Source organism: Electrophorus electricus, chromosome 1, assembly GCF_013358815.1.
Source record: "Electrophorus electricus isolate fEleEle1 chromosome 1, fEleEle1.pri, whole genome shotgun sequence".
Taxonomy (NCBI): Eukaryota; Metazoa; Chordata; class Actinopteri; order Gymnotiformes; family Gymnotidae; genus Electrophorus; species Electrophorus electricus.
The window spans coordinates 25,436,352-25,451,974 of record NC_049535.1 but is presented as its reverse complement, the minus strand read 5'-3'; the positions used below and the strand labels follow the sequence as shown (position 1 = coordinate 25,451,974).

Here is a 15,623-nt window from a genome sequence, read left to right as displayed (position 1 = left end):
GCAAACATTTTTAGCACGTGTATCCCAGCCCAATGCTGAGTATTTAGTGTATACAGTGGCGTGAAAAGGAAAATATTTACATAACCTGGTAGCAGCCTTGCGGTTAATTTGCGTTTGTCGTGTCAGATTTTATACGACCCATTTGGCATGAAACACCGGAAACGCTTAAAATGAACTTCCTTGGATACAAGAGTAAACTCCTCGTGACCATAGTAACGTTACCGCTGTCATGGCTAAGTTGATCAGCTCTAAGACGATTTTATGGGAACAAATGTTCGAGGATGAATAGAAATACGGGCATACAGTGACAACACAATATTTCGCTTTGCACTTTATTCCATAAGAGAAACCGGTCAATCACTGTTACTCATGAATTCATACGGCGCCCGGTTACCTGCACCCTCCGGCGAGAACTGTAGCGTTAGTGAAGTCGGGTCAACATTCCTCAAAATCGACGGGAGCAAGGAAACTCCAGTTTTTATGCAGACGGTGAGAAGCCCATAACTAGCGAGCTAATCTCTGCGTGTGACGATTTCTAAGTTCTTTTTGTGGTGCTTTAAACGATTGGTTCTCACTTTAAAACGATTCTCACTGTTACTTTAATTTGGAAAAAAAAACATTTAGCTATAGGACTATTGCATTTACCTTCACTACCTAGGTTAGGTTAAATATATTCTTAAAATCATTCGTCACTTACTGTAAATTAAACTCAGTAAATTAATAGTACATTATTACTTGAACAGAAAGTTCTATAGTCTATAGGTTACATGCAATATTTACCTTTCTTTTTGATAACTTTGTGGGCATTTGCAAGTAGCCTGCTTTTTGACCCTGTCACCTCCTATCTCCCTGCGTTTTACAGGAACATCCTCTCTGTGATGAGCAGCATCCTGAAGCCATATGTCCTAGCCCTCTTCTAGAGCTGCAGCAGTGTAAGTGTGGCTCACATTTCCTATAAACATTACACTTCTTATACAGCCCATTTTCCTAAAATCCCTTCAAATGAATATCCCTTTATTAAAATATAAGATGTAAGGAATATTTTCACTTTTTAGCTTTATGCATGCAGAATAACAATAAAACAAAATAGGAAGTCAAAGGCCTGCTATTCTCTATCCTTCCTTTTGTTGAGGTGTGCTTGAAATGCTGTATGTACAGCATCTGTGATCATGTGTCAGTTTATATTTATCTGGTGCTTTTATCCTTTTATAATTATGACTGAGTACAACTTGAGGGTTAAGGGTCTTGCTCAGGTGCCCAACAGCGTCAACTTGGCAGCAGTGTGGCTTGAACAAGCAACCTTCTAATTACACATCAAGTACTGTAACCACAGAGCTACCGCTGCCCTGTCATTTTTTGTGAGTTTCCTCTGATTTCCACAACTATAATATTATTATTTTACCAAACAGTAGGCCAAACTAATTTGCTCATTCCTAATGTCCATACACATATTAATCAAATCCTTAAGATTTCCCGGGTCACTGATTGCCAGGTGTCTACAGTACACCTAAGAAAGGACATAAGGTGAATTTTACCTGTACATAGTATTTATGACCAAATCTTATTTTCAAAATCAGTTATTTTTTGTTATGTATTTGGAATATGACAGGGGAAAATGTTTATCATTTAAAACATTTATGTTACCGATTACACTGTATACTTGCTTACTAAGGTTTAAAGGTTCTTCAGGAACTTGGTAGCTATGCATTTACTCACTGCACTGCTAAACAAGTCTCACAGGAGTCATCTTTCTATGCTTTTCTTTTTTCTTTCACTACTTTTTTAGTCTATCATCACAGTAGTTCTAATTGATCTATTTAAATAAACAGCAATAGCAAATTAATTATTTCATTTAATTCTGTTCATCTATGAACAACATAAGCTTGTAATTATGCTTATGGTATGTCTGTTACTATGTGGACCCTTAAGATAGATACCTATCATAACTTTAATCGCAATCGCAATATTGGTTATAAAAATTACAATAAAAAATTTCCCCCTACATGGTTTGGCCCAACAATTTAGAAACCATAGAACACTCTAATGTGTGAGCAGTTATTTTTTAATACTGTGACATGTTTGAAGCAGGAGCAAGGTATGGGAATCAAGGAGAAACAAGGAATTTAATAATAGAATAAATGACAGAAAGTGACGCCTGGAAGCACAAGTTGGTGTACTTTTTGACTTCTCACTCTCTTTGAACCCCACATTAAGTAATTGGTTAAAAATGCATTTTTCATCTCTGTAATATCATTAGACTTAGGCCCATGCTCTCCAAACCAGACGCTGAGACTCTGGTTCACAATTTCATCACCTCCTATCTTGATTACTGCAACTCTCTCTTCATTGGCATCCCAAACAAACCATCTGTTCACTTAAATATGTTCAAAATTCAGCTGCAAGATTTCTCCTACATGTTAGAAAATCAACTCACATCACCCGTATTCTATATCAGCTACACTGGCTCCCTGTCCCCGAATGGATTCAGTATAAAGTCCTCCTCCGTACATTCAAAGCTCTGCACAATCTTGCACCTCCCTACCTAGCTGAACTCCTACACTCATACTGCCCCACCTGTACACTTTGGTCTTCTGATGCAGGTCTCCTTTCCATCCCCAAGTTTAGATTGGTCTCTGTAGGAAGCAGATCCTTTAATGTTATGGCTCCATTGAGGTAGAACACCCTACCTCAATCTCTCCTTCTCTGCTCTTAACTTCCTTCTTTCAAATCACAAATGAAAACATACCTCTTTTCTCAACGTTTCTCATACCATTTCTTCCTATTCATAGTTGTTAATTAATGTGTTGAAAGTGTTAGTTAATGTTTTTTTCCTCTCTCTGTCTTTGTTGTTATTGTAAAGGAACCTTGTATCTGTGAAAGGCGCTATATAAGTTAAACGTATTATTATTATTATTATTATTATTATTATTATTATTATTATTATTATTATTATTATTATTATTATTTAAAGGCGCTTGCGAGTCTCTCAGACTTAACTATATACTATATTATAACTATATACAATACTAATTAGTAACTATATAGTAAACCAATTAGTAACTGTAATTATTTACTATATATGTTTAAATGTATAATTACTTCATAGGCGCCAGTACTCACTATCTGGAAAGGACTGTGTTCCCTGTGCTGCTACCTGGTTTAGAGGCCATGCTGAGAGAAGCTCAGAAACACCACTGCATGGAGGTCAGATCTCTCAAGGCCTCCGGATTGCACAATACAACTTATTGGATTGATCTCAGACTTAATGGTGTAACTACTATGTCCTATGCAATATCTTAACAGAGGAAAAGAAGTGCATTTAATGGCTGCGACTTCCTAACCGAATGGCTGTATAAGTGAGTTTGTGGAATGCGTTTTGCAATCTTTTAACCTCGCACATTATTTTCAACATCATTACTTTGCCATTTCTCTTTAATTTTTTTTCTCACTGTCAGTAAGAATCCACGAAGGACTGGCCTTACTCATCTGGACTTTTATAAGATTCCCTTTGTCCAAGATTGGCTCAGCACACAGTGAGTGTGAGACAACACACATATTTGAACTTGTCTTTCCATTTTACACCTGGAGAATGGGTGTGTTCACTAGATGCATGGTGCCAGTGAAAGTTTAATTTCCATTTTAGTTCGTTAAATTAGGTTCAATATTTTCAAGTTTTAATATCTCTTCAAACTTTAAGTATCATTAAGCATTTTTAAAAAATACTTATTTAACTAATCTTCTGAACTGATTTAACCATGAACCCTGTGAATTTACCTCAACCCTGATGTAAGCTGACCTTTGTTGTCCTTCAAATAAAGGAGCATCATGTTTCTTTCTTTTTCTTTCCCTTTCAGTCCAAGGCCACCCATCCCTCTCTCACTGTTGCTGACAGCTGATCAGGCTGCACTTCTCATCCAAGCCTTCTGGAGGGGCTACAAGGTGAAGCTCAGTCTCAGGAGACCCTGCATTTTGTTACTATTCAGTTTACTCATTATGTTTTATGTTGTAAAGTTTGTAAGCAATACTGTCACCTCTGTGTGAGTAATTATCTTTTTAATACACTGCCTAAGCAACGGAAAAAACACTACACTACTACTAGAAGTGTTGATGGTGTTCTGAACCAAGACTTTGTAATGGTCTTGGTCTGTAATGCTTGCAGCAATTTGCAGCAAAAGAGTACAGCTGGTCATATGCATTATTGTATAAACTACTAAAGTAATTTAGACTAAAGTAATTTAGCCCAGTTAAATTAATGATGGGTTTCGTAAATGTACACAAAGCAATATGACAAGACTTAACATTTTAGGGAAAAAAAGAAGTATGAAAAGCACCTGGGGGTTTTTCAGGTTCAACAATCTATTTTAACAGGTGTTGCCAAACCACCATCAGAATAACAATATAACAATTACTGTTTTACTCTCTCTCTCTCTCTCTCTCTCTCTCTCTCTCTCTCTCTCTCTCCTTTCTGTGAGTAGGTATTTTTACAGTTGTGCTTATCATTTGTAGTGGTTATGTCATCAGTAATGCTGTGTTAATTCCTGTCTTCCTGTGTGTGTGATATGCAGAGTTCTGTTCTTGGATAAATTTAGACTCCTACCCCAGAGGCAGCAGGGGTGGCTGGCTTTAGCTGTAAAGAGCCTGGCTTAATCACAGCAAAACAGATGAGGCATTAATCACACACACACAAAAACAGATCTTGTTTGCCTTTTCTTTTCATAAATTAGTGCAAGACCCTAATGTATGTTTGGAATAGCATAAAAAACAATCACTGTATGCTGCATTTATGTGTGGTACAATATGATTAACAGCAAGGTGGCAGCAGCGGTTCGCTGTCTCTCTGCTTGTGTCTCCCTCTGTCTCTCCCTATCTGAGTGTCTCTCTCTCTCCTGCTCTCTGAGTGAACTGACTGCAGCTTCCTTCCCCCAGGGAGTCAAAGGCTAAAGAGAATGAGTGGCAGTCTCAAAGTGGTTTTGAAAGTCATGTAAAATCACGTAGGGGGGATTGGTGAGAAAAGGTTGGTTAAGGTGGACGAATTTGGAAAGGTCAAAGAATATGGAAAAGAAAGGAAGCTGCATGTTACAAACAGAAAGACAAGTCATCACTTCTGCTATGGGATGTGGGAAACTGTGTGTATACATCCTCTGAACCTCCTGTGTCTCCCCATCTCTTTCCCTTTGGACAGGGCTCACATTGTGGCCCCTGGCTGTTATCGCACTCACCTGCACACCTCTGTGCAGGTGTTCATGCATAAGTGCACGTGTGCGTTCCCTGTGTGCTTGTTCTGCTGGTATAAGGTCTCACTTGTTTTGAGAGAATATAGCAGTAGGATTTAGATACATAGGGTTCATATATGTACACTAACTATGCTTCAGTTGTTTGTTATTGCATTTCGTTTGCTCTTCTCCATGACAAGCAGAACTCACAGCACTCCCTGACAATTCATATCCCTCATCAGATATTCACAAATGATGCTCAGACATTAAAGAAACCATACACTATGAATAAATCATATATTTTGATCCACAAGAATGAATGCTAAATGGCCAAAATAGAGATGCTGAATTGCATAAATAGAAATCCGCAACCTTTCTTGGCCCTATATATTTCACTCTGATGCTTTCTATTTTCCTTTCAGTTTGTCTTTTTCAATCTTTTTTAGATTAGATACACACAAATACGCATGCGAGCACACAAACACACACTAATGTCATTCTGAACACATCCAGTCATGGGCACACATTTCACTCTCATTCTCTCTGCCACTCACACACAATCGATGCACCAACACTAAGACGACCCCCAACATCACGCATCTCTCCTTTTCACTCTGTCTGACCTTCCTACCCCTAATTTCCATGTGTATGGTATCTGCCATGGTTACTGTTGGAATTGAGGCTGCTTTCTGACACTACCACCAGAACACTCCTTATATAACAGACCCAGATTCAGAACAGGAGAGAGAGATGAGAGAGAGTGCGGTCAGAGAATCATGGGGCTGTAGGTGACGAAGAAGGGAGGAGGGGTTGGAGATTATATGTCATTCAGTCTCTGCAGCTCTCTGTAATGTCTTGTAGAATAGAGAGAGCGAGAGAGAGAGAGAGAGAGAGAGAGAGAGAGAGAAAAAAAATTGTCTCTGTATTGGTTCTGTGGATCATATTAGATTTCTCTTCCACCTGACCAGCAGTAGCATCTATTCATTAGTGGTACCAGTGAACAGGCAGGGAGTTAGTGTTGGTCAGCTGTTTGCAAAGTAGCTCATGGTAATAATGCACAAAATAATTGTTGTCTAAATCATATCAGCTGTACAAAGTACCTTTATTGGCTTCTAACTTTGCAAATGTTTGTTCTAGCTCAATATATCACTAAAGGCTTTTATCTGAAAGGTCGTCTATAGTACAAGAAATAAACAAACTGTTTTTCTTTGTATGTTCACATTTATTTAAATAATGTATATGTGCATGTGTGTGTGTGTGTGTGTGTGTGTGTGTGTAGGTTCGAGTGCATCCAGATGTACAGGAGTTGAGACAGTGGCAAAGAGAGCTTCGAGAGGAAAATCAAGACATAACCAAAACAGTTCAAGAGTTTTGGGCACAGCAAGAGAGCAGAGGTTAGAGACACGCACATATGTACTCATTCCTACCACAGTTATTCAGTGAATTGGCTTTTGTGTCCACACACACACATACACACACACACACACACACACACACACACACACACACACACACACACACACACACACACACACACACACACACACACACATGCACACGCACACAATGAATGGCATTGATCTTGTGTATGAGACAAATAAGCCAAGAAAATGGCAGAAATCACATGGGCAGACTCTCTCTGCCCCGTTTCTCTCTGTCTTCCCACATTCACCATTGCATGCCTACACACTCACAGAGAGCTGACTGTTTTAATGTGGAAACACTTATAGATAAATCAGATGTGGTAAAAAGCATTGAAAGAGTTGATGTGAGAGCCATAGAGGCATACAGGAGGACAAGGATAGACAACACAGTTATTAGAGGCAGAGAAAGAGAGAGAGAGAGAGAGAGAGAGAGAGAGAGAGAGAGAGAGAGAGAGAGAGAGAGTGAGTGGTGTGTAAGTGTGTGTGTGTGTGTGTGTATATACCTGCAGTCTGTTTTGCTGCTCCACTGTTCTCCAGCACAGTGCACTCTCTATGGAACAATGACCAGGAGTTTTAATGTGAGGGTGTGCACGTCCTTATCATGAGAACTATGTTACAAATACAAATGCTTTCCAAATTAGAAGACCAAATGTAATTGGACAGTTGTATGCCAGCTACATGTCACTGCATTGCAGCACTATGGATTCCAGAACTGAGTTCAGTTTAATCTAGATGCAGTTTTCCTTGTTGTCAAAACAAGATAAAAAAAATGGGCAGGCGGGGCAGTGGGAAGTGGTGGGCATTGTGACAGTGGGGTGTATGGTGGGTTAGAAGATTCCCACTTCCCATTTTATATTTGAATCATGGCAGTGTTAATGTTCTAGTTGATGGGAAACTGAAACTTTGAAATTACACTGCTTCTGTCATGGTAAATTCAATAACACGAGTCAACTATAAAGCAAGAAGAAGCTTTACTGAAAAGAGCAAAGAGTCAAACTTACATTATAGTCACATCTCACCACCAGGCAAGAGAAAGTGGACTTTCCCATATGTATGTTGACCTAACCCAATATCAGTTTGCCGTGTTAAAACTAGTTTTGTGGTCAGCTTAAAAAGTCCAACATCACATTCTTGTTAACGAGGTGGTTGTTCTCTTTTCAACAGAACAACAAAGAGGAAAGGTGAACAAACATAGCATCATGATGTCTGAGAAGGTCTAAGACAACAGGCTGTAAGCCAACTCATTTTGCACCACACTATAAAGTATAAAAGATATTCTGTGCAGGCAGCAATCTGCCCACTGGTGACTATTCTTTTTAAGCAGCCCTTTATCAAAAGAAATAAATGTGACATGCAAGGCTTTTTGACTAATAGCTAGATGACCACACATATCTAACACATTTGACTGTTTTTTAAATGCATAAAAATCCAGCATGCAAAGGGATGCTGATGCTCATAGTATATAAGGCCAACACCTTACAGTCATGTATAGTAGATGTATTGTAACGTAAGATCAATTCTATGCCAATAGAATGGCAATCACAACCAATTTCATGAAGTATTATGCAACAATGCAAGGTGAATTATTGCTACAAAAGCAACTTAGATATTATGAAAGTTCAATATCATATTGGTCTTTACAAAAGAACAAAAACATGCAGGCTACAAAGACGACAAGGTGGAAATGTTTAAGGGGCATCAGGCTGACATTAGTGGGCCTCCGGCCAGAGATAATGAATAACTGGTACTGATGACACTGAGGGATATAAGGACAGAGCCTGCTGGAAGAGCCCCCCTCTCCCATCTGCACGGTCAGCAGTTCAAGGTTCTCCCTGATTGTTATGGGGTTTCCCATTTCACAGAAAAGCAGTTCATGATAAGGCTGAAAAGCCAGATTAAATCATGCCAGCATGTCAGTTGTGTCAAATTCAACTGTTTTCTACATAAATATAAATTTAGATCAACATAAGTCTTAAAAACAGAAAGACCTCAAAAGTACATTTAAGAGCCTTTAAAATGATCAAAATCTTGTGATAGTTGAGATGGAGATGAATGTGTATCAGAGTGATGGAAAGAGGACATTTTGGAGTGAAAACAAGGAATCGCTCATAGACATACGTGTTCATCTGTGAAACTGGGGCCATGGGCAGATATGGCTGTTACTGGTGTTTATTGATGATGTGACTGCAGAAGAAATATTCTGAAGTAAAGATAATCAGCACAACTTTCTTATATCTAGCCAAATGCCCCAAATACTACTACTTTTCTCCAAAGTTTCCTCTAAGGGCAAAACAACAACAACAGCATCCACTAACATAAAATGGCAGAGAAATTTGCCCTGTGATGGGAAGACAGCTGGGTAGTGAGGGCCAGATACAAACTGCTCCAGGGCACTGGCATTTTTCCAGCATGGGCGTAAACACACACTCAGACTAATGATAATTCTACCCAAGTCACAGGTCACATGAGCACATATGCACAAAACCTTTTCCACATACTGAAAAGCACTGACCAATAATGTGGAGCTTCTATGCAAAGACCAGTCCACCATAACCCCCACCCATCCCAACACATGCACAGTGCATGTGGGGTCAAGACTACTGAACTAACATTCTGCCGTAGGTCTGGTATGGGCAACTTGTTTATCTTTTCACACCTGTCTGATTCAAGCATTGACAAAATGGTATAACTCTCTTACTATGAAGGGTGTTAGTGAGAGAATGCATGCTTTACAGAGGGGCCAACCTTGCTGGAGCAAAAGCTGCTACAGTAGCAGTTTGTGTTTTCTGCCTGGTGGTGTTCTTTTGGCCTAATGGGCTGAAACTAGCAGAAAGGACGAAGGCCACAGTAAACAAATAGCCATATTGCTGTATCACCGCTGTCAGATCAGAGGCCAAAACAAAGGCAGCTCTGAGACTTAGTAATAGGCACACTTCTCCCCTCTATATAATGCACCTCTTTGACATTTATTTCATTTCCTATTCTTTGGCGTGATTTTTCTCCATCTCTTTCTCCTGGCATCATGGCTCTTCTCTCTCAACTGCATTTCTGCTCTTTTCGCTGTCTGTTCCTTTTTCCACCTCTGTGACTGTTACCAGTTTTTTTTTGTTTTGTTTTGTTTTGTTTACTTCACTGTTGCTGAGTAGCTGGTGAAAACACAGCATCTTGTCGAACAATTCTCTGTTCTTGTCTCCACAATCTATGTGCTTGTACTAGATTGACCACTGTGACTACATATTCTCAATAATCAGATGACAAATGACCTGACTGAGTCGAGAGACATAGTATTATCTTATACTAATACCATAATGTGATATACTACAGTACTAAGCTTTAATATAATTTTTCATACATACCAACTGATCATTTTAATTATAACATTTTAAGACTATTACAGATAGTCATTATAGACAAAATAGATGACCGGCATTTGAAATCTTTTAGTAGACAAAACGTACATGACAGTCTAGATTGAAGATGGCAGATGCAGGTGCAGTGTTTTGTGCCATCCAATACCACCAGCACAACTAACCTCTCCTCATTTATCAGCCTCCTCATTGGTTACTGTAGCTGAGACAAAGGCAGCTTTGAGGCTTAGTAATAGACATACTTCTCCCACTTTATAATGCACCTCTTTGACAAGTATTTAATTTCTTATTCTTTTGTGGAATTTTCTCGCAGCATCACAGATCTTCACTCTCTTCACTCTCAAACTCACTTCTGCTCTTTTGCTGCCTGTCACTTTTCCTTCTTGCCTGCTTCTTATTGATACTTTCTGGTTTACGTCCATGTTGCTCAGAGTAGCTGGTGGAGCAACTTTCTGTTTATGGCTCCTCAAGGCTAAATGGTTGCGCTGGAATGATTACTGTGACGTTATATACTGAATACAGTGTCCTGCTACTATGTCCTTGAACCCTAGACAAAGGCAGGGTGGAAAATCCGCAGAAACTGGCCTTCAGGGAACAAGGACTGAGTATCTTCCACCTTAAATAACTTTTATTTTTAGGTTTGCATGACTCTTAACTTTGTGTATCTGTGTTGTTTTGCAGTTGGATCAGAACTGGCTGACTTTGTTGAAGAAGCTGATCAGCATGGTCAATCTGGGGTGTCCATCCAGGTTGTGTCTCCAACCCCCTACAACACACCTGCACCACAGAGCAGAATGGATGGCACAGACCACGTAAACCCTGGCCTACTATGCTTAGAGCCCCCCACACCATACAAACAGCCTCCTGCAATGCAACAGACCCCTAAGGGTGCTACAACTAGCAATGAGTAATACATAGAGCATAAATAGTGTCAAGAGTCACGGAGAGTGATGTAATTCTGTCACCTTAGTGTGATATTAATTCATATCACATTAGATTATATAATAGCTATTATTTTGTTAAGAGTATTAAGATCTGGTAAAAAGTCACATATGTATATGCTCACAAACATCCAGCCACACCTTGGACATTGATTGCAAATCTCACTGACTGATTTCTTTAAATTGCCCCCCCTCGCCAACTTAATTTCTGTAATAACATTCAGAGTATAAAACAGTATAATGGAGCCATACAATGTCTAAATGTATAAAGCGTTATGCGTTTTCATCCAAATAATCCAAATGATTTCAAAATTATTATCCAAATGCATTGTTTTAGAATTTACACCTCCATCCTAAACAGGAGGCCGAGACAATGAGAATGAGATCCCTCAAGCAGTCACATTTAGCATTGAGTTTCCATATCCTGTATAACAGGATGCTGGATGACCTTCTTTTTGTGGAAAAGGAAATGCTGACGTGCAGAAGTTGCTCAGCTTTACATTATGTCACCTACTAAAAAGACATGACGTAGAATTTGAAAATAAAAATATATATTCAAATGTGCATCCACATATATTTTCATACTTTAATATACTGTAGTTCTGTTCATCAGTCCCAGTACCTATGCTCAGATGAAATGGGAGACTAAGAAGTAGTGGTGTTAGTGTAAAAACAATTATGTCTGACATTCTGCCATTCTGCCACATAATTGCCATTTCTTAATTTTTCCAGATTTGAAATATGTCTTCTCTCATCTTTAACTAAGATAGCTTGAGAATACAGCAACCATTTTGACTTCAGTAGGCTGTACCCATGGAAGAAGCACACACAGCTTAAGAGAGGTGATTCCATTATTTTTGCTTTTATTAGCAAACAAGCACACAGATAACACAGCACATACAGCCTGTGCTGCCAGACTCTTGCATCCTGCACTACTCCAACTAAACTTAGGCACAGGTGCAAGTAGCTCCATGTCCCTTAACCTGCAGACCAGAATTCTGCAGAGCTAGTGATGCACACTCATGTACACGTGCACTGCCATGGCCCTTCTATATGTCATATAACCTAGTGACGCAAAGAGTGCAAACAGTAATGTAACAGTAATAATAAAGTAACAGTAACATTAATTGTGTGTAATAACTAAAAGGTATGTCTAGGTCTACTGGCCGTAACCCAGTTTACAGAAGCCGGAGTAACCACCAATGCCTGAAGTGGTGAAGAGATCGGACAGAGAACTGCCTCAGGTCCTTTGGCTTCTGTCAGGGCTTGTTCAAGGGATGTCGGCACAAATGAGCCCATGTGACATTGTTCATTCTTGCTGCATCCCCTTGGGAAAACTATGGGCTATGTCTGACTCACCAAAAAGTGCAGCCTGGCAGAAAACATACTTGTATTCTCCAGTTTCTCTCTCAGCGATGACTCAGGAGTAGGCGCTGGGATTCAGGGCCTGGAACCCATCTGAAACGCTGCTGAAGTAATATCTTCAGCACTGATGTGCAGCTCCATATTTCAGGGTGAACATCAAGCAGTGCTGGCAGTGCTCTCCCTGCTATGCTAGCCCAAGTGCCCCAACCGTTGCTTCTTCAGATGACTCATTTAATTTCTCTGTGAGAGCCTCATAGAATTCTAAGGGTTTTCAACCTTGTATTAATGTTATGCATATTAGGACCTCCTGATGGCAGGTTTTGTTCAAGCTGAGCACCATCACCTGTTCTTGATAGCTGCTGCTTTTTTGCTTGCCACTGCCATTAGATATCATATGATATCATCTTTCTATGATATTAAATACATGAACTGTAATGTTAATTAACTATATATTGACAAAGACACTTTAAATGTGTGAATATTGGTAAACAAAGAGTGCAGGAGTTGTATTTTTAAACCACTGCTAGCTAATGTGCTTGATACTTTTTTCTCCTTTAGGCAGTAACTCAAATTTGCTAGGTAGCTAGCTAGCATCCTCAATAAATTCAGTCATAGTGTCATTAGACAATAATTTTGTCTCAGGGGACTGGAACAGACAACTCGCCAATATTTTGAATCTGAATTGCAGTGGCCATTTTAAACATTTTATGTCAATATTACATATTAGTCCTTTAGAGAGCTACCACATTGCTATTAGCACAAGCTATTAGAACAACTTCTACCTTTCTCCTCACTTCATTTATTCTTTATCAATTGCCAGACAAGGCAAGGCAGGTTACTTCACGACCAAGGAAAAGTAAATGAAGTAACCCACAAAAATGTTAGAACACTGCTGTTAAAACTTATAACCTTCTACATGTTTATTTATATACATTAAATAATTAAAATTGAATTAAAGTGTTAAATAAAGTACTGTAAAACTATTCCATCCACAACCCGACTACCTCACAGCCTTAAACTAGGCTGTGGGTTATGAGAAACAAGGCGTGATAATGGAAAATGGAAATTGTGCTTTACATTTATGATGCTGTTTCATTGCTCTCATGGTGTTCCTACTCCCTACACATTACACCCTACCATGTTTTACTTTTTTTTCCCTTTTGGCTGGTTTTGTTAATAGGCACACAAAAATAGAACTGATATATTGCTGTATTAAGTATACACTTTATTTTTCACTTGGAAAAATACATGTTTATCCATTATTTTTCACTGCCCAGCAGTTAAAGTTGTCTAGAATTGGGGCTGTTATACTTTAACATTAAGAAATGCTGTATGACCATAGCTCCAGGTTCCCTAAATAATCCATGAATTGGAAAATGTCATAGTTGCACCTCCCAGACAATGAATTGTTGCATTGCTGAAATGCACATTTTGTCCTATAACCAATATGCTTTGATCAGTAGAACAACAAAGAGTGCACTGTATAAACTTTGGGCTGGTCTATGGAAATGTCGAGCTTGTTCTAAGTATGAGGATATGAGAATCTTTGCTAATCATTAAATATATCAGCAATGGTAAATAAAGTCATGTCCTTTTTGGAGATATTGTTATGTGTCCAGGTGCCAGAATCAAATCTTTGGACAAATTCTTCAAAATCCAAATATTAAATACAAAGATGACACTTTATTTAATTTTTGTCAGAAGTCTTTCACAGAAACAGTAAAATGTCTTCATTGGGGAAAAAAGTTCCACTGCACAGTCACACTGACACCAACCCTGTCAGCTATCCGAAATGATACAGTCTGAAGGTGAGACAACTGAGTGGGTCAAGGAATACAAACTTAACATACAGTGTGTTGCGCACGTCTCATCACTGGTTTACTACTTAATTACTGAACACAGAGAAGATATATGTAGCAGCTTTGTCTTTCTCTTTTCCCATGTTCAGTCCCAGAACATCAGGGCTGTGTAAGGGAATTGATGATGATGCAGGAAGCGTGAAGGCTGTTTTTGACCATCTTCTTTGATATACCCTTCAGCTCTTAAAGGTCCATCGGATTATAATTAATAAAGTCAAAAACATTTTGTGTCATCTGAAAATACACTGAGCTTAATATGATTCTGTCACATGGATAGAACTAGTTAACAGTATCTCTGAGAAGGTTTTTAACATGTAGACATGGCGATGAGCATGCACATATAGGTAACTGACAAATGCAAATTTTACAAAGTGTGTATATATATATATATATATATATATATATATATATATATATATATATATATATATATATATATATATATTAGAGTTCTTAACCCCACAAGTACGCATATCACAATAATCTCTGTAGAATGTATGTTGGGAGAGTGTATATACTATGGTTATGTGAACTGTGTGTCCGTCATAAGCAGGTTTCTTAATTGCACAGGCCCTTTGAGCCTTGTAACTTAACCTTCCAGAGTTGCATTAACATATGTAGCACAGGGCAACAGCAGTACTTTATCATGTAGAACTGAGATTTGTTTAATGTGGGGGGTCTTCCCTGATGTACTTCTATATAACTTGCTGTAGAGTGTTACAAATGAACCCACAGTAGATTGACAACACAGAGATAGCAATGATTGTATGGTGCGGTATTTACCACACAGCAAGTTATAATTATATAGATCCTTAGAGAGAGGTCATGGGTCTTGAGAGTAGTCAGTCATGAAATACAAAACAATTAGATTATTTAACAAAATAATAATAGAAATAAAATTATAATGAAGTGTTACAGTTGATAGGACTGTATTATCTGGCCAAGTCAAAAGGTTTGAACATTGGAACGTTTTGATCCCTTAATCAGAACAGGGTTTGTCTACATAATCAAATAAAATTAGTTAAGATAATGAAAACAATTAATTTTAAATCCTTTTTTTTTTTTTTTTTTTTTAAAAATCCACACCCCCCCTTCAAAATCCATCCAGCTATTTCACAGCAGGAAAAACAAACTGTTGAAAAAGTAAAAAGCTGTTTTTAATATGAAGGCTGTGCCATTATTTATCTATAGTAAAAAGTCAAAATACAAAAAAAAAAATCAATATGTAATATGTACATTTCATTTACCTAGGAGACGAATAGAAGGGAATAAACTTACACAGAGACCCTGCATAACACCAAGTCATGGCACTGAATGTCACATCACAGACAGAGAAAGGGAAGAAAAGTGTTTCCCCAAAAACACACTACCATGCACTCCCCATCATCACTGTCTCTCTTTCTCTCTCTCGCTCCCTTACACACACACATACGCACACACACAAACACACACA

General features: G+C 38.5%; 1 protein-coding gene across 3 annotated transcripts; it reads left to right on the top strand.

Annotated features, from left to right (window-relative positions):
• The first annotated feature begins 193 nt into the window (after positions 1 to 193).
• On the top strand, positions 194 to 14,541 carry iqck (IQ motif containing K). Of its 3 annotated transcripts, none has more exons than XM_027006591.2 (9): positions 194 to 489; positions 863 to 932; positions 3,107 to 3,204; positions 3,304 to 3,356; positions 3,456 to 3,533; positions 3,855 to 3,939; positions 6,493 to 6,607; positions 10,687 to 10,754; positions 11,679 to 14,541. In XM_027006591.2, exons 1-9 carry the CDS (start codon positions 370 to 372, stop codon positions 11,682 to 11,684), a joined length of 693 nt encoding a protein of 230 aa, XP_026862392.2. In that variant the 5' UTR covers positions 194 to 369; the 3' UTR covers positions 11,685 to 14,541. The 3 variants fall into 3 exon arrangements, with proteins under 3 accessions (XP_026862392.2, XP_026862393.2, XP_026862391.2); XM_027006592.2 differs by lacking the exon at positions 11,679 to 14,541 and adding an exon at positions 7,802 to 7,868 and having other exon boundaries at positions 10,687 to 10,775; XM_027006590.2 differs by lacking the exon at positions 11,679 to 14,541 and having other exon boundaries at positions 10,687 to 11,669.
• Positions 14,542 to 15,623: the final 1,082 nt, after the last annotated feature.